Source organism: Schistosoma haematobium, chromosome 6, assembly GCF_000699445.3.
Source record: "Schistosoma haematobium chromosome 6, whole genome shotgun sequence".
Lineage (NCBI taxonomy): Eukaryota > Metazoa > Platyhelminthes > Trematoda > Strigeidida > Schistosomatidae > Schistosoma > Schistosoma haematobium.
This window is the reverse complement of record NC_067201.1, coordinates 14,030,144-14,050,389: the sequence shown is the minus strand read 5'-3', so window position 1 is coordinate 14,050,389 and position 20,246 is coordinate 14,030,144. Positions and strand designations below refer to the sequence as shown.

Sequence of the window (20,246 nt, the reverse complement as noted above, 5' to 3'; positions counted from 1 at the left end):
CTTTACACTATACAAAAATGTTCCCATACATGAGTCATTGGGAGATCAGAACCACAAATTGAAATTCTTACTATGAATACAATTTGAATTTAATTTTGTTTAAGGCTTCAATAATTCATAAACATAACTTCAGAATTTTAACTACGAATCGTGACTATTAATGGTTTTTTGTAGAAGCTTATCAACACTAAAAGATCGGACGAACACGACAGTGATCTCAACTCAATAAACACTCACTAATTACTATATCAGCTCTGCACGAAGTCAACCGAATCCTGAATATCTTAGTGATGATGTGTTAGCCTGTGAAAACGATTAATGTAGGTTCGAATCCAATAGTCAATATAAAATTTATAGCTGTGCATTACTAAAGTGTGTCTACTAAGCAAATTTTCCAGTTAACTGTCCTATTGACTGTCTAAATATCGACATGGAATATACACTAATACTGATCCTTTACAATTTACAATTCAAAAGCTTATCCCTACCTAGACTTGTATAAATCAATATCAGATCCATAATAGTCTTACCCGTTCTAAACTGTAGTCACCTGATATCATGTTTTTACTTGATAGTGATTGATTATAAAGAAGAATTTCGGGTAACTACAATGTACAATTAAACAATGGTTGTGGAGAATCGACTACACATTAGTAATAACGATAACAATGGTAATAATATTAATAATAGTACTCGCTGTATTCACTATCGTTTGACTTAATACATTAAAGTAAGTTCAGTAAAAGAATATGTGAAGATATTACACAATCGACGTGATAGGCATGTATTTTCCTTCTCGTTTGTTCTTTAGAGAAACGAGATATAACTATTATAGTATAATTATTTACTCAAATACACCATACGATAAAAAGGGTATCATAGTAACAGGATTGATCGTAAACAGTTGCTACTGAATATCAATTTCAACAAATCACTTTAAAAAGCATTTTAAATATATTTTGTTTATAATACTCACAAGTTCAATGTTTCTAGTAAGAGAATATTGTTGTATATCATATGCTGAGAATACCTTACTGCATTCAAATGCACAGCATTAGATTAATCGAGTATTACTATTATTAGTATTATAATTAGTAGTAGTATACAACTCAGTTCATAAAATATAAATTGCTTACTTGTTATTAAACATAGATATAATGCAATTGACATATACACATGTTCTCCTTCTTAGGAAATCTTCATTTGTTTCCACTTCATAGCTTTTCATTATGAAAATATTTCATTTGATTACGTTATTTTCGTCATACGATCTAGAGGAAAGAATCAAGATCAATTAATCTCATGTTTATAAGTTTACAAATGATTGCATAAATTTTTTTCCAGGCGATTTTTATTATAAGTTGAAATCATTTGGAGTATTGTTCGAAACTGGGGACCATTAGTAACTATTTCATTCTCATATGAAACTCTTCATTAATGCTCACTTACAACTCTTTGAGGTATCATATTCAAAGGTTACATGTATCGCAGTGAGCACTTTAACTTTAAACCACTTAGTTGGAATTCAATGGTATATATATCTAAATTCAATTAATTTCTCAGTAATTCTTTGTTTTATTTAAACAAACATAAGATATTAATCATAGTTTTAAAAAACTATCAAAACGATAGATCATTAATAATAATAATAATAAACTATTAATTTCTTAGGGAGCTTTTTGTTAATCTACCTCTTAAGTAGCCAGAATCACGAGAAAAGCATTTCTTCTCTATTGTCTATTGAACTACATATTGTGAATGAATGAATGAGTTATTGAATGAATAGATAGATGGATAAATCAAAGACAGGCTATAGACTGATTATACCACCACCTACCATTTATATACAGTTAATACTATATGGAAGGATTTTTCCCGACAACAACAACAACAATAAAAAAAGAATCAATAATAATATCATTGATTAAATTCATTATATTTATTTCAACTTATAAACAGATAACAAGTACAAATGTATATGAATGTATTAATAAAGAGAGTAAAACTGTCAAATGAATACTAACTAAATATATAGAAATATATAAGAAAACAAGCATTCACTCTCCTTTTTAAATAATTTGTATTGGTCATAATCAGACATACTTTTTTCCTGTATAAAACTCATTCTTCTCAGGTTTATTACATTGAAGAGGTAATAAAACATAATTTTAATCAATTTTTATATTAAGGGATATAAGGTAACTAACTATCATAAGAAGGTGGTAAGAGATAATAGGAATCACATTGAAAAATCACTTTTATTTGATTGGTTAAATAAACTAGGCATTAATATTCACTAAAAACAAAATAAAAACGGAAGTGATATGAATTTTAAGTCTATTAGTTAGTTGATTAACCAATAGATGAATAAATTGAATTTCTTCTACTGTAACCTATGGGAAAGGGGAGTTACCATAGTTTCTATTAAATTACGAAGAAAAAAAACGAAAATCAGAATCAAGGCGAATTTTAGCCATTTTTTCCCTAAAGAGATTATTTTATCTAGAGGGAAAAATAGTCTTTGATATATGCGTGTGTGTGTGTGTTTTGAGATGCATGGAACAGTGATGTGTACGTGTGTATAATTAAGACAGATGGAATATTTTTACTAGGGATATATTTGTTCACATTATTTCTGGTAGACTAAAGTTTATGAGTATTCATGCATTTTATCCAATCGCACTTAGATGATTAGGGCGGAAACAGAAAGTTCCACTTCTGTAATCACAAAAGCTTATAATATTATATGTTAGAAATTAACTGTCTTTGTTGGACGGAAGGAAGTTGATAGATTGTGCATACAGAACAGATTCTTGATCTTTCTGAGGGTAATAATAATAATAATATAGTGCTTATTATTATTACTATTACTATGATTATTATTAGTATGTGTGTGTATTGAACGAAAAATGTTATCAAATTAATGTTAACTAACGGAAGGAAATTTGTGTTAAACTTCTCTTCAATATATTCAATGAAGCACCGTCTAGACTTGGATTCCTGTTCCGTTCTACTTCTTAACAGGAAAAAAGTGTATCTATCTATCTAAGAGAATATATAAAAATATCTATTGGATAATTACAATCTTCCTTTCTACTCATTCATACCTCAAAGATCCGGATTTATATTTATGTTTTTTAAATATGTATTGTACTACTACACGAATAAAACTAGGATTCGTTCCGCCCGATTTGATTAGTGTATTGTAACGATCTACATCCGGTCACCGAATGAAATAAACAAGATTACATCTGACTATTACTATTACTTATAATAATAATAATAATGCAATGTGTGTAAATGCAATATTAAAACCACATATACATAGTAGTAATAAAATTTGCATATATTATTTATTTATTATTGTGTGCGTATGTAATTATGTTCACTTACAATTTCTTTTTTCTTGATTTTTTTTTCGGATATTGTATTACAATAACGACAACAACTGATATCTTTGACGATTTCCGCTTCAACGCTTACTTTCTTTACCATCGATGTGATATAATTAGCCGTAAATAATATTGAAAATCACGTGAAGGAATAGGAAATAAACGAATAACGTAAGTTACTATATTTATATGGGTACATATTATATATTTGTTTATTTATGAGTGTTATTGACGATTGATAGATAGTTAACACTGATACATTTATATATATATATATATATATATATATATATATTGTGCATATTGGTGTGTATGTAAGTATGTATGTAGATGACAGTTTTTCATTTATATACGCGGAAGTGGATAAATAATCCGGTAGAAATTTTTCTCGTAAAAACTTAAAAATGTATTTCATTGACTCCAGAGAAATGATGATCATTATCTGATTGCTAGAATTACCTTTGATTTCCTCGGATGTATGAGCAATACGTAGTATTAGTGGTACGTTGATGCTTAGAACCACTGAACAGGTCATTAAATAATTTTTCCTTTAAACAGACAAGTATATGATAACTGTAAATTTTCAAGTTTTTAATATTTGTCAGTTTCAACTAAACTGGCCTTTACTTTTCTTTTTAATTGATGATCAAACACAATTATTGAACATTAAATAAATAAGTCGTTTACCATTTAGGTGTCTTTTTAAGCAACATTAAGTTAAATGATATAAACGACCATCTTTTCTCACATGGGGTGAAGTAAAACAACACGACCACCAACAACAACACAGGATTGAATGATAACCGATACTTATTCAGGTTATTCAGATGGAGTGGGTATACACTGTTTTAATACTTGAACAAATGGATTCCTTTTCGTTATCATAGTAACTACTTAAGTTTAATAGGGCGAAAGGGTTTTTGGTTTTAGATCTATAATTTATTTAACATTTTTAATCATCAATTACTCTTATCAATTATTTAACATTCGATAGCTTAAAACTTCATGAAACATGATAAATTTGACAAAATGATTATCATTTCGAAAACAAACAAACATATTGATTTTTCTCTTGGAAAGTAATTTACTACTTACTTTTACTTACTTACGCTTGTTACTCCTAATGGAGCATAGGCCACCGATCAGCATTCTCCAACACACTCTGTCCTGGGCCTTCTTTTCTAATTCCATCCAATTCTTGTTCATTTTTCTCATGTCTATTTCCATTTCCCGGCGTAATGTGTTCTTTGGTCTTCCTTTTTTGCTTTGGCTTTGAGGATTCCATGTGAGGGCTTGTCATGTGACGCAGTTGGGTGCTTTCCTCAATATGTGTCTTATCCACTTCCAGCGCTTCTTCCTAATTTCTTCCTCAGCTGGGATCTGGTTTGTTATCTCCCACAGTAGGTTGTTGCTAATAGTGTCCGGCCAACGGATCCGAAGTATTTTGCGTAGACAATTGTTAATAAACACCTGTATTTTCTGGATGATGGCTTTCGTAGTTCTCCAATTTACTACTTACTTGTTAATAATCTTTTGAGCTATGAATTAATAAATTACATAATCACTACAAAGAATTTAAGAGTTAATATCTTTGGACAGATGAATTTGTTTTAATAACTCATTAATGAATATACAATAATATAATGTAAGAAATTTGTAGCTCAATTATAACTTGTGAATGAAAACGTTTATCATAGATTTAGCTGAATTAAAATAGCATAGAATATCTATGAATGGAAGCATTATCGTAACTGACCTTCATTACATTTAGATATTTTCGAAACAATTATTCTAAAAGTTACTGAAGTGCTTTTTTTCTCAGTTCAATCACTGTTCTAATTTCATATCCTCATTTCTAAGATTGATATATTTTTCAGCATAAACTCATTAAATGTTTCTATTGTGATATTAAAAATACAAATGAAGCAAAGAATAATCTCATATACATAGTTTCATTTATCATCTTGATGAAAGCAAGAATAAACATTCTAGCAGAATAGCATGAATTCATCCTCGTCAGCTAATTATAACATGAAGGAAATTAGTCGGAATTTATTTTGAAGACACATCAATATAGTATAGTAGGGTATTTATTTACACCCTTGCTAAACTATACTGATGTATCATTAAAATAACTTCCAACTAAAACGAGATGAAACGAAGATTAATCAATACATTTCTCTTTAAACATACACGTGTCCCGATAATCGCTAACTTGTGTGATTGGTATAAATTTTTTTATTCGTAAAGCTTTATATTTTTCTGTTGTCGGCTATTACAAATTGATATTTTGTTTTTTCGTCTTCTGAACTCTGAACGTTGTCTACTTCTGCTTTTATGCCCTAATCTCTACACATATCACATAAATGATTAGTTATTGGTTGGTGGTATATTGCAGAGTTCATCTGTCATATTGATTGATCAATGCTAATTGTCGATATCACTCACAATTAGGAAATTTATAAGATGATTGATTGTATTTCCATACATTACACCATTACATTATGAGTTACTCAAGGTCATGGATCAATTGAGTTTAGACATTAATACCGTTTGATGCTAGCTTAGTAGTCTGGAGATTAAGCGTTCTCACGCCAGACCGAAGACCTTGGGTTCGAGTTCCATGTGCTGCGTCGTGGATGTGCTCTGCTGAGAAATCTCACACCAGGACGAAACTTCTGTCCAGTACTTCCAAGTTTAGATTACAAGAGTGGTTCGATTTATATAACTCTCCATTATATACTAATGGATTAAATATTTTGAGTTTTTTATGACCGTTGTAGATCTGGCCAATAGAGTTTTAAGGTTAACTTTCACACCTAACGGTGTGTTGCTCAAAATTAAAGATACACTCATTTAAACAATATTATTTCGAACAAGTTCACTTGAAAACTTTGTTCGTACAACACTACTACTATCATTTATAAGTAGTTTGATTATTTAGAAACTGTAGGTTGGCGAAACTAATATCGTGAAATATTTGTGACAATTCAATATTAATGTTTAATACTTAAATTAAGATATTGGTTAGAAGATGTCTTATCATGAATATATTTATAACTTTGTTTTCTAGTATCGAAATCCTGTTATTATGTTTATCAGTGTATATCTGTGGGATATTTAATTGATCTGTTCTTAGTACTGCAACCCAGAATCAGACGACGTGTAATGTGAAACATAAAAATTATTGATTTGGATTTACCTGGCATTGGAAATAAATCGAAACTGTATTTGAATACATTGCTTATCATATAATTCACTTACAGTCAGATTAGTATAAATAATTTACGATATAAGCACATATTTACCAGATCATACAGTTAAATATTTATAACCAATAGATATAACTAATTGACTAGGTCATGTAATTATTCCTCCTAAAAATGTCACAGAGAATCAGTTACATAATTCCATCGCAATCGAATCGATTAAGTAAATGTTCAACATAACACCTGTCACAAAATATAAACAGTTGTCTTAGTGAACATACATTTCATCACGAATTGATGTTATGTGTTGAACCACTGAAAATCAGATAACATTTAGAAACATTTTCATTATGAATTGTATATTCAATCAAGTTGAAATTGCATTATTACATGATGATCGTTGACTAAAGTAGTAGATATAAACTGTTTAAAATCGACCAGTGTAATGGATCTAGTCCTGTATAGAGGTATTATAGATACACGCTACACAGAAATAAAAAAATTAGGACAAAGCAGCTGCTATTTTATACATATAATGCGCATAACTGTTATTAGATCACTTGTTAAAAGTGGATCAATCAATTTACCTTCCTGTAAGTGTATTACTCCCATATAACATTTTAATCGAATAATTTCCAATCATCAAAATTATATTTGAATACTAAAATCAGTTTTACTTTATTTCTTTTTGTCAAGGCAAACAATTTATGAGCACAGGTATCATAGAATAGACGTTTTTATGTTTTCCTTCGCTGACTTCTAAAATTTTCATATTTTCAGTTCATTTTTAATATCGATATATGGATTCAAAATGGGGATTCTGAGAACTGAGCAATATTTCTGATACATAATAGGACATAACGTGTTTAGATAGATCAAACTGTTAAAACACAACGATACTTCAACGATGATAACCGCACTCAAGTAAAAACAGATAAGATGGGACTTTTTTAGAGCGTTTTTAAGTTTGCAGAAAACTTACTAAATTAAGTAAATATCATAGAATATCATGAAGCTAGTGGGAATTTGGGTCAACTATGTGACATTGACATATCATAATTTTGAAGCTGAAAGTGATTAAAATAATCGATGTTGTAATTTCAACCCTGATATGTAATAATAATGAATTTGATTGGGGTCAATCTCAACACTTGTCTCATAGATCTCATCACAATAACGGTTCTAATCTCATCCGATTTATTGATTTATAGGTATTCCGTGTTTAATCTTAAAGGATAACTCTATCTATAATCACAGAATGTTTTTGTTATTCAGTATAATCTAGGATGAAGCTAAGAGATTATTGTCTCTCTATCACACACACACATACACTCGTTATTTTGTAACGATTAACATTTTTAAATATTTTGTTAGAAACAGTTTAATCACTAACCAAAAATATCTAGTCGACTGTTGTAATGCAGTTAATGGAGTGACTCGAAAAGAATATATATTTATAAACTTTAGTTTTGACAATATTATTAGTATGTATTACTGATTTATTGATATCTCTAAATAAATGTTGTCAGCTGTTTTAAAAGTAACACAGATACTTATTCAAAGCATTGGAATAATGATCCTTCAAAATAATAGTTCAATATATTATTGTAGAACAGAATTTTAGATTACTCACAACTAACAGAAAACTGAATAATGGTAGTGTGGTGTGTGCTACTAATGTTGACAAATGTAAGTAGTAAGTACCAGCAATCGAAACTGGGATGCATGGAGGTAGAATGTTGAGAAAATAGAAGAGAAAAGAACGAGAACGGAGAGTGATTGGTATGGAAACGATGGAACAACAAAGTCTGAGACAATTGATGGATATTTTGCAAACGAAGTATTTACTATATGGTTCTCAGATTTTATCAAGATATTCTGTAATGTTGGATTGAAGTGCATTTGGTTGTATTGCTTGTGTTCTAGTTCACTACAGTAGTAGTAGTATTTATCTAGTCAATAAACTTGACTATTGATCGGCTAGTTGATTAACAAGTTGAAATAGAATTCAAGTATGGTGAAAGGCAATTGAATAAAAATTAGTAGATATCCTACAGTGTCTATCTGTAGTCCCCAATTGTTAAATCATACAATATTACTAATTCTTCTCTGATATTGTTAACCGTAATATTCTTTATTGTGCAATGTTCTGATTTATGCCAACTAAGTCTCAAATCTATGATTCCCTCTGTTTGAAAGTCTCTAAATAGAACAAAACGAATTTTAATGACTCTTCGATTGAAATTACTCATTCTATATATATATATATATATATATATATATATATATATATATATATATATATCATCCAGAGACCTTGGGATACCCGCAATGGAACCCATCAGAAGCAACAAAATTGCTCTAAATACTTTAACGAAATAGCAATCCTTAGAAACGTTCAAGTGAATTCTAGAAAGCAATGAATCATGTTTTCATTATCCTGATTGGACAATTACCGATTTCATGATTTATTTTACAGAAAATATAATGACCACACAATCCTTTGAATCCTGTTACGTCATATATATAACTGAATCTTTAAAGTAAACTGTTTTGCACGTTTTTCGTTTGAAATTGAAAGAATAAAAGATATATCTCATTACTAGGAAGTCACTATTTAAAATGTTTAACCGCAAATAACGCTATTTCATATTGATTTTATCCATCATTTCAATGAATTTCTAGAAACATTTTTTTGAAAATTATGCTGTAAAATGAATTATTTTCACCATTTTTTCTCTTCATATAAACACTAGTTTAAAAAAAGATGAATATATCTGATACACAACTATTCCATTCACGTCAACCAACAAATTGGTCAATGATGTTTCCATTCAATAATAATAATACTGTGGATGCATATGAGAAATCACGTATCAATAATAATAATAGTAACGCTAATAATGGTTTGACCAATCATCAACTACAAACGTCCCCATCTTTTTCTCCTCCACCACCAGCGCTATTACCATCATCTGCAACGTTACCACATCCGCCTTTCCCTCCTCCTCTACATCACAATCCACTTTCACGTCAAAACGATCTACAATCACAACAACAACGGGAGGATCAACAACACCAACAATTGTTGCCGCCAGATGTGAGTACATTGCAGGAATTTATGAATTATGGATTATTACCAATTTCATCGAATCAAACTAGTCAATATAATGCAACTGTCAACAATAATAGTAATAATAATAGTGCCAGTCAACTGGATTCATTTTACATATCTTCAAGTGTTACTGTGGTACAGAATGATGTGAATACAATTCCTACATCTGATTCCCAATTAAAATTGACCACAGAGCCTACAAACAACATGTTTAGCAACATTCTACCATATACACATAATGAAGGATTATCAGACATTAGTTCTTCCTATAGAGATATGGTTTTTCCACAAACTTCCAGCAATACTACATTTAATGGAAACAGTAGTATGATGAGTGGATCTGATGTCTCAAGGTCGTTTCAACAATTGGATCCATGGACATGGATGAATATAAATCATCCAACCAATTATCCAGTGACATCACTTAAAACTAATACTTTTCCAGCCATTACTACATCACTATCACCTTTGTCCACTTCGTTAACATCTACACGATCATTATCATCTACGTCAGCCACGTTATCATCGATTCCCGAAAGTCAAGATGTAACTATGGCTTTAGAATTAGCTAATAAAGCTCATCGTCTTAATAACAGTACTTCTATCTCAAGAGAGAATGACTTTATTTCATTGCCGAAATTTATGGGAATGACGTCGTCATCGCCTAAAAAATACACTAAAGGTCTTCTTTCTCTTCAAAGACCTCATCATCATGAACATCATCCCCAACAACAACGACAACAATCGTTACAAACACAACAACAGTACAAATTTGAAGATTTTCTACCGAGTGCATTTAATGTTGAACAGAATGGTTATAAAACAAGTATATCTGATTTTAATAGTAAACATAATAATATTAACAATACAGATGGAATTCATAAAGAATTTCCAGATAAAAGTATTTCACCTACTTCTACATCAGGATTATTTCGTCTACCATCTATTAGTCTGTGTGATACGAATATCTATTCACGAACAATGAATGCTGTGATTACTATGAAACCGGAGGTTTTATCAACAGATGTATATAATCGGATAGATGGGAATTATCGTGGAGAAAGTAAGCATACCATTACTGCTGGGACGGCCACCGCTGCTGTTATTAGTAACAACAATAATAATAACAACAACAAATTACATCGTTCCAACAGATCTTATATATCATCCACAGCAGCTGATGAATATGATTTAAAGTATAAGCCTCGTTTATCAGTTCATCATAATAAACAGTCCAATAATAACAGTAATAATAGTAATTTAAAAGAATTAATTTCATCACAAAGGCGAAAACGCTCCACATTCAATACTACTACTGCTATAACTACTACTGCTAATAATAATAATACTACTACTACAAAGAATGATAATAACAATAATATCAACACTACTGTTCATCATTCTATAAATAACAATATAACTGGATCTAACTTGATACCAAATGTTACAATGGATGTCAACACTTCCGTTTCAATAACAAGTTTAAACAAAACTAATTTTTTCCCAAATAACAATAACTCAGAACTAAGTAATATCTTTACTTCAAGTGGTAGTTTATCAAATAATATTGATATAACTCATCGTTTAGGCAAATCACATTTTAATGATACATTAAATCAGTATAGTAATGAACATGAAGAGAATAAAAATCATCTGAAATCCATGAATAATACTAATCAGAATACAATGAATAATCATAGTTTAGATGAGCCATTTGTAAAATATGGTACAAAATTAATGAAAATTGCTTCAGATAATGAAACTGGCTTATCTACACATATAAATGATTATGATTATACAAATTTGTCATTGTATACAAAACAAACTAATTCCTCACTTGGTACAAATCAATGGAGACCACAATGTAAGTATTTTAATTTTTTTATTATTATGGAATAATCATTGATGATATTTTGTTGTTGTTTTTATTGATGATTTTCCTCTGCTACTTTTGTTCATCACAACTTTCATTATTGAAATGAATGAATATAAGTTTATGGATGATTTTAGTTGTTATATCTTTGAAAATTATGAAGCAAAGGACAGTTCTTTCATCCTAGTATCGAATTGCAGAGTAGCACTGAACCAGAACTCCGCTAGTGACCAAAACCAGTATCATGAACTGTTACTGGAACTGTTTAGTGATTAGAACAACTGGTTGGCACCTATCGGTACGCATCTCCAAATCTAAGCAACTCATGATATGATGTGGGTAATACTCAGTGTGATTATTGATGACTGTTTCACTCTAAATCATTTTGAACTCCACATGTCAAGATTTTCAGTTATATTACAATTTGGTTAGATTTTAGGAAACATTCTAGTGATCGAATGGTTCGACACTCGCAACGATACTTAAAGGTCATGGTTTTAATCTGCTGTTGAGTCGCGCGTAAGCACTATTATAAAGTCTCTAATTAGAGTGAAATGGCAATTTTTTACTGAGTGCTTCTTATTTGTACAGTAACTGACATTAATAAACTTCCACAAGCTAAGAAATGAATTATATGAAGATAATTAACATGCCATTTGAATTTATAGAGATTATTTAGTTGTTGTTTTTCAGATCAACAACTTTAGACATGGAAACCAGTTCAGTATTTTAAGTCCTCACAATGACCATAAAATACGCCTTTAGGCCATCAAGTTAAACTTCACGTATCATCATCATCATCATCATCATCATCATCATCATCATCATCATCATCATCATCATCATCATCATCATCATCATCATCATCATCATCATCATCATCATCATCATCATCATCGACAGTTTCATTGAATTTTTGTATATGACTGATTGATTTTTCCAATCAATGTAATCAATAAATTGATTATTTTGTCTATCAATATTTTCATTATTTTTTTCTTTGTATCCATTTAATTAATTTGTTTCTTTCTCCTTTTGTTTTGAGTTACAACAAGTGAAAACATCAAGAATAGTATGAATAAATTTTTTTTAGGAATTCTAAAATTTTCATTTCTTTTTTTTCTTTTTTTAACTCTATTTAGGCAGATAAAAATGCGGGTAATACTTATTCATACTATCTATCAGTAGAAAGCCAAATTTGTGTAGATATTTTTTTTGAGAATTTTCTTTTTTTAGAGGGTTAGGGTCACAAACCCGGATGTTTTTCATGTACACATACATTTACATAGGTGTAGTCGGAGAATTTCTATCATGCCTAACATTCTCGATTCAAGTAAATTTCCTCTCTCTACTCCTTCACTTCACTTTATTTACTCCTATATTTGTTTACGCTGAAGGTAGTTTTGCCTTAGTTTCTCTAAACTGAAGCAGTTAGAGTTTATTTTTATTACTAAGAAATCCACACCCGTATTTTGAAAATAAAATAAAAATTACAATCACAGAAATTCTTATATATGGAATATATATATATTCTAGTTTAAGTTGTAGATACCTGCTTATCTATTTATCTATCAACCCTCCTATACATATGTGCACACGAGTACATTTGTTCTCAATGTTATATATAGGACAACTATTGTTAGTTCCTGTTTAAGTATTGTTTAATCAAACATAAATTAATGTAGCAAATTAAAGAATTATTATTGAAACAATATGCAAAGTTTGTGTTGTGAAAAATTTCTCACCTATATATATTTGTTTTACTGTATGGTGTAACATTGGAGGTGCATTAAACATTGAATAAAACAATGATGTAACAATATGAATTATATGAAAATTAGTTGTTTCTTTTTTTTAAAAATATGTGCAAACAAATAAACAATTTAAGGTGATATGGTATATTTCTACCTTTAAATAGTTAGAGTCTACAAATTTCAGTAGTTGAATTCATGAGTCAATTGAAGCTAGATCACCATGAAAAACCTGGAAGCACTGGATGGCTGTTTCGTCCCAGTATGGGACTCCTCATCAGTGCATATCCACGATCCCGCCTCGAGAGATTCGAACCTAGGACCTGTTAGTCTCGTGCGCGAACACTTAACCATTCGATCACTGAGCTGACATCCAACAGTGTTCATGTCTAACTTCAACAAATAATTTTAAATAAATCGTATAGACTACTAATTTGATACTAAACAGTATTCTAATAAATTCCTGTTATTGTTAGATATAACACTTACAATGTATTAAATTATCTATTTAGAAGATAATTAAGAAATAGAATAATTGGTAGACACTTTTTTTATTCTGAAGGTAGATTTTATTACCGATTGACATCATTACCTAGATCAATGAAAATCCGAGGATGAGTAAAAGCCAACTTTTTCATTTATCTTTGATACCATTCAATAACACTACTAAGTCCCAGAAAATATATCATTAATTATTAATATGGTCAGTATCATCGAAGGATTTAATGGTAACATCATGTAAATAAAAATGTAGTTTAATAATGAGTTTTAAAGTACATTGATGAAAATTCAGTTAGTGTCACTAGCTTGAAACATCGGTTATGATAGCTTGGATATGTTTTTTTAGAATTTAACTTTGTAAGATTCTATGGTGGTCATTTATTTTCAATACTGAGATTCGGTAATAAAAAAAGAAATGAAGTTTTGGAGAGGAAAGTACTTTAATGGAACTGACTACTGTTGATCCACCATGACTTGTTGAGTGAATTTCTGAAGATTTTGTGCTTTAGTTGTTTGATGATCTATGAGTGATGTAGTTGAAATGAAACTTGGAATCCTTGGGTTCTTTCTTTATTATATCTGCAGTAGTGTTTGCATACTAATCGAGAGTTAATAGCTAGAAAAACACCAACTGTCTAATGGTTCTGAGTTTGAAGTGCTTTTTATGCGGTCTGACAAAACAACTTTCACAAAAATGAAAGACAAACAAAACGAATAAAGGATTGATTTCGGAATGAAGCTTTTAACCCCCAGTTCCGACTTACCACATTTCGTTCTCAGGTACCTTCGATCAGGTATGTAGCGTAACAGTTGTTACCGATAGTCGTTGTGATAAGTTGTAAACTGATTGAAGTAGAAATTCTACCATTTAACACAGACTCAGTGGTTTTAGTGGTCAAGCTTTCGCCGTAAAAAAACTGATGGTCTCGAGATTGGTTCATTTTAAGGTTGTGATTACTCACTGTTGATGACTCTCGTACTATAACAGAACATATGCACAATCCCGCCTAGTTTCCACTGGTATCTAAACCGAGATCAACCTATAATGAACACGACTCGAAAATCAAGCCAATCCACTAAATCTATTCAACAAAACTCTTAATAGCTAATTCATCTAAAAACAGACCAAGACCTCTGATTATTACTACTATTGCTATTATCATCATCATTTGAAAACTGCGGTTTTGAGTGTTTAAAAAGCACCAAATTGTCATTGCAATTTCATCATTATTGTTGTTGTTAGGAGTCTTTAGTGATATCGATTTTTCTTTTCTTTTTCATAATATTAGGCTCTGGACAAATACAATTATGGCAATTCTTATTGGAACTATTATCGGATTCTAAAAATTTAGCTTGTATCACATGGGAAGGAACTAATGGTGAATTTAAATTAGTCGATCCTGATGAAGTAGCACGAAGATGGGGTGAACGTAAATCAAAACCGAATATGAATTATGATAAATTAAGTCGTGCGCTACGTTATTACTATGATAAGAATATTATGAGTAAAGTAAGTCTGTGAAATTGTTTTGTGTGTATAAACGATTTTCCAAGATTTTCAAGTAAAGCTAGATTGTTTCTAGCAGCAAAATCCAGTATGAGCGCATTTCGTCCCAACTGGGACTCATCAGCTGGATTTACCTAGATCTCAGTGTCGATAATCGCACTGGGATTTGGTATGCACTAATATCTTTCGAAACGTTTACAGATTATCAACTGAACTACTGTATCTGGTTAGGCAAAAACTTGTTCAACGTATTTACTTTAAGTGAGTAGTTTGTAATTTGGAATTATTTGTATTTGCGTCTGTAAGAGCATTTGTAACCAAATGAGAACTTTCAGGTATTCCACTTAGTATGCATTTATGCCAACTAAGTGGCTGGTCACTTGTAATCCTCGATGTCAATAAAAGAAAAATCTAAAGCCCTACAAAGCCTTATTCAAAGGTAGAGATACTTTTCCTAACAGTCCCTTATAATAATGTTTATAAGACTGACTATTTTATTTAAAAACTAAATAACGTTAATTTACAAAATAAATTAGTGCACCTAAGTCCGTTGATGATTTTCTACAAACATTGGTCTCAACATATTCAGTGTCATTAAACGATAACTAATCAAGTACATTCATCAATCATTTTACTGACAAACAGAATATCATTATGACTTTGTGCAGGTTGTCGAGTTTCATTGAAATCATGAGTCGATCAACGTAAGACCACCCTTGAAAACCTGGAAGTACTGAACGGCCGTTTCCTCCTAGTACGGAACTCCTCGGCAGTGCACACCTACGGTCCAGCATGTGAGAACTTCGGTTTCTTGAGAGAACGCTTAACCTCTAGACCACTGAGCTGGCGTTTAACGATGTAAACGTCTAACTTCAATCCATCAGAGATGGTAAGCGATCATTTTCCATTCCCTCCTGTGGTTAACTGCCCCGCACCTAACATGTTCATGGGTGCGCACTGCCTAGGAGTTCTATACTAAAGTAAAATGTTCATATAGTGCTTTCAGGTTTTCAATAGTAGTCTAAGATTAGTCCATAATTTTAACAAGCAGAATTGTTGTACTTTAACTGTTTTCAACATTCTCCTCAAAACTTACTCAGTAATGTTAAACTGAGTTGAAGTTTAGTTTTCAGTAAATACTGTTTAAAAAAAACTATGAAAGGTTACTTTTTTTAATCTGAGTTTCATCTCCAGAGGACAATGGTTATTAGAATTTTATTCTGGTTAATTTATGTACATATTGAGATTTGTAAGTTATCATGAGTTGCGGTCTGAATAAGTCATGCATTAAAAGAATATTAAAGATATTTTAAAGCATTTATTCTGATTAAAGATTTGGGAATCTCTGAATATTAGTGGGTTATTGATCATATGACAAGTACGGTATATCATTCTATATGATGCAAGATTATTTCTGTATTAGGTATGATTACATTTTGGACATAATCTGTGAGTTATTTTGCTGATAATAGTAGAAAGATGATTCATATAATGGAACTTGTTGTTTGAATAGTATATAAATTATTATACTAGTAATCAGTTCTGAAGTTAAGATTTAAAGCTTTATTTATTATATTACAATTTGACAATTTACATTTAATAATCATTTGATCAACATACAATGCATAAAATCAAAGTTATTAGATGAATATGTTTTCAATCTAAATCATTATTATAAAGCTGACTATCTATTACTTATAATGTCAGTCAATCTTTACTACTACTCCTTTTAGTAGCTAGAATTTCACAAGATAATTTCAAACGAAATCGTTTATAGATCTTATGAATAATAAACTCAACAATAAAAGGTCATTTCGAAACATATCCAACTACATTTTATAAGTATAGTTAAATAGTGACTAACAGTGTAATCCAGTATGTAAATCTCGTTCCATATTGAACTTGTCAGCTGAGTGTACCTGCTCTGCAATCTGGATGGTTACTTCGGGACTCAAACCCAGGTCCATTCTCTTTAAATGTCTAGTGCATTATTCACTTAGCGATGGAGTCCTAATATCCACTGGTTTGTACAATGAAGTGGATTCTAATTTATTTTTATTGATTGTTTAGACCTTCCCAAATTATAAAACAGGATATACATACTCCACATGAGACTGATTATTTGTAGTTTACAACATTAACGATACGATTTAAACAACCAATACAAATGAATATCTAACTATATTTCTGCATAAAATTACTAATTCATATTAATTAATTGTATATATTTTCAAAATTTTAACTTCAGATAAATGGTAAACGTTATGCATATAAGTTTGATTTTAGTGGATTAGCTCAAGCAATGCAACCGCCAACATGTGGTAATTCACCAAGTCCTGATACAATGAACACTAGTTCACAAATGTTATCTTCATTATTATTACCAAGTGTATGTCATGGATTAGGCATAATGAATCCATCAACACAAGTAAATTTAAATCATAATTTAGCACCAACTGCCGGTACACATTATTCTAATTTATTAGTGTCCACCCAACTATCACAAAATCCTAATTTAAATAATAATAATCATACTACTAATGAGGCATCAATAAGTAATAACAGTAATAATAATGACAATAGTAATAATAATATTAATCGTAATGATTTTAATACTCGATTTTCTTCTCGTCCAACAAATCCCATATCAGCAGATTTATTTCCTTATACAACAAACGTTTCTAATTACTTTAACACAACATATTCATGTTCTTCACCATCCTATATTTCAAGATTAGGATCACATCCTATCGATTTTCGATCGAATCACCGACAATTACATACTAATACTTCAGAGACTATGAACGATAATGGTAGTTTGAACAGAACAGAATACCCCACTGATTCATTTTACTATGGTAATTTTGCACAGAATAAATCCAATAATCCTACTTATTCACTTTCTAACGGTTCCTATACTCAAGATGTATTACACTCTGCACGTATGGCCGCGGCTGCAGCGGCGTGTTGTTTAATATCACCACTTAATAATAGTTATAATAATAATATGTCATCTTTAAACAATTATTTAGTGGATGATGACAGAACTAATATGATTATGACGAATACAGATTCGTTATTTACAAGTAAATTTCATTCACTGGATGATTTTGATTCATCACGTCTTCATCAGTCGCATTTACTTCAACAACAACAACACCAGCAGCATCAACATCATCACCATCATCCTCACTCTCCCCATGGACAACAACACCAGGAGCATGACTTACATCAGAATAGTATACACGTTGATCAGCATAAATCATCAACACATTTATCCACATTTAATCAAATGTCAAATAAAAACTTTTTTGGAAAAAGTTCCAAACAAAATTTTTCTAATGCGAATGAATACATTTCAAATGGGATTCTAGACAACATGGAATTAAGTAATAATAGTAATAATAATAATGAAAACAATAATGATAATAACACTACTATTATGAATAATAACAATAGTAATGATGAATTGAGTACATCAAATATGTTCAATTCTACTACTCATCTAATTCGAGATACTACACATAATAATCTATCACTTTTTCATGGGATGAGAATACTTCCTGACATGGAAGACAATAATAATAATAATAATAATAATAACAGTGTTAACTCACTACTTACAAACTCAACTAGTTCAACTCTAACTACTTCACCTAATATTGATCAGAATAATTTAAATTCAAATTTTATATCTAAATCAATAAATCCATTAATGGAGACATCGAATTTGATTGGATCATGTTTTCCAATAATGACTCAAACATCAACTAGTCCAATGAATAGAATAAATTCATGGTTTACAACAGTAACAGAAGATGGACAATCATCGTCATCGTCATCATCATCCTCAACAACATCATCATCTTTAACTACAACATTCAGTTATTCAGATTCGAATGAATTGCAAAAGACAATCAATTTATCAATAAGCTAAATATATATTTTTAATTTCTATATGTTTATTGTTTCCAATGCATAGACTGAATATATTGGATACTCACAATGTATTTATTGATTTTTATTTACCTTGTTTTGTAATTTAATACATTGATTTCATCTAATATATACATATATATTTGATTTACATATGAAATAAAATGTGTAAAATACTGTTGAATCTTTTTTCCATAACTCATGGAACCTATAAGTTTATAGTCATCAGGATACTTGACAAATTTCAATCATTGTGAACCATATATATATATTTCTGGTTAGCGTTTTTTAGCGAGTTAGTTTTCTACGGAACGGGGTCGCTAACCCCATGCCCAACCCTTCTCCTTTATCTGGGCTTGGGACCGGCAGTAGTCCCCGAAGGGACTCCAGGCGGAGTTTATATATACATATATGTGAAAAACAAACAATGCCTCAACAAAATATACCATGTAATTGGTCTAGCTTCAATTGACTAATGTTATTAACCATTGAAATTACCATAATATCCACAAAACCCATCTGATATTAATTGTTAAAAGACTCAAATAAACCTTTAGAAATCATATGAAAAGTATAGGATGTAGTTGCGTACTCAATAAACACTATTGTGACCCTTGAGATTTTTTATAAGCTCCTTAATCGATAGACCGAGTATACCCCCTTTGTTTATATGTTAACCGCCTATGTTTCGACTAATTTCAAACTGTGACTGGCAATGAAACCATGAGCTATGGAAGAGACCATTTTAACTCTTACTGGTTCATAATGCAACTTCTCCGTCTAGCACAGTTTTCAGCTCGAAGGAAAAAGACACAATGACTGGTAAGCTTTGTTCCTTAATCAGCCAATATAACTCAAATACTTATAGGTTTGTACACAGATCTGTCAAATCACAATACATTCTAAATTACCGATCATATTGTTGTGCGTGCCACTTATATTGATATAAGTAGTATATGACG

The 20,246-nt window shown here is 30.5% G+C and overlaps 1 protein-coding gene across 1 annotated transcript; it reads left to right on the top strand.

Moving 5' to 3' along the window:
• Positions 1–2,366: 2,366 nt before the first annotated feature.
• MS3_00008574 (uncharacterized protein) lies at positions 2,367–19,401 on the top strand. Its single transcript, XM_012939299.2, has 5 exons — positions 2,367–2,828; positions 3,513–3,563; positions 9,358–11,580; positions 15,131–15,351; positions 17,597–19,401. Exons 3-5 carry the CDS (start codon positions 9,369–9,371, stop codon positions 19,283–19,285), a joined length of 4,122 nt encoding a protein of 1,373 aa, XP_012794753.1. The 5' UTR covers positions 2,367–2,828; positions 3,513–3,563; positions 9,358–9,368; the 3' UTR covers positions 19,286–19,401.
• Positions 19,402–20,246: the final 845 nt, after the last annotated feature.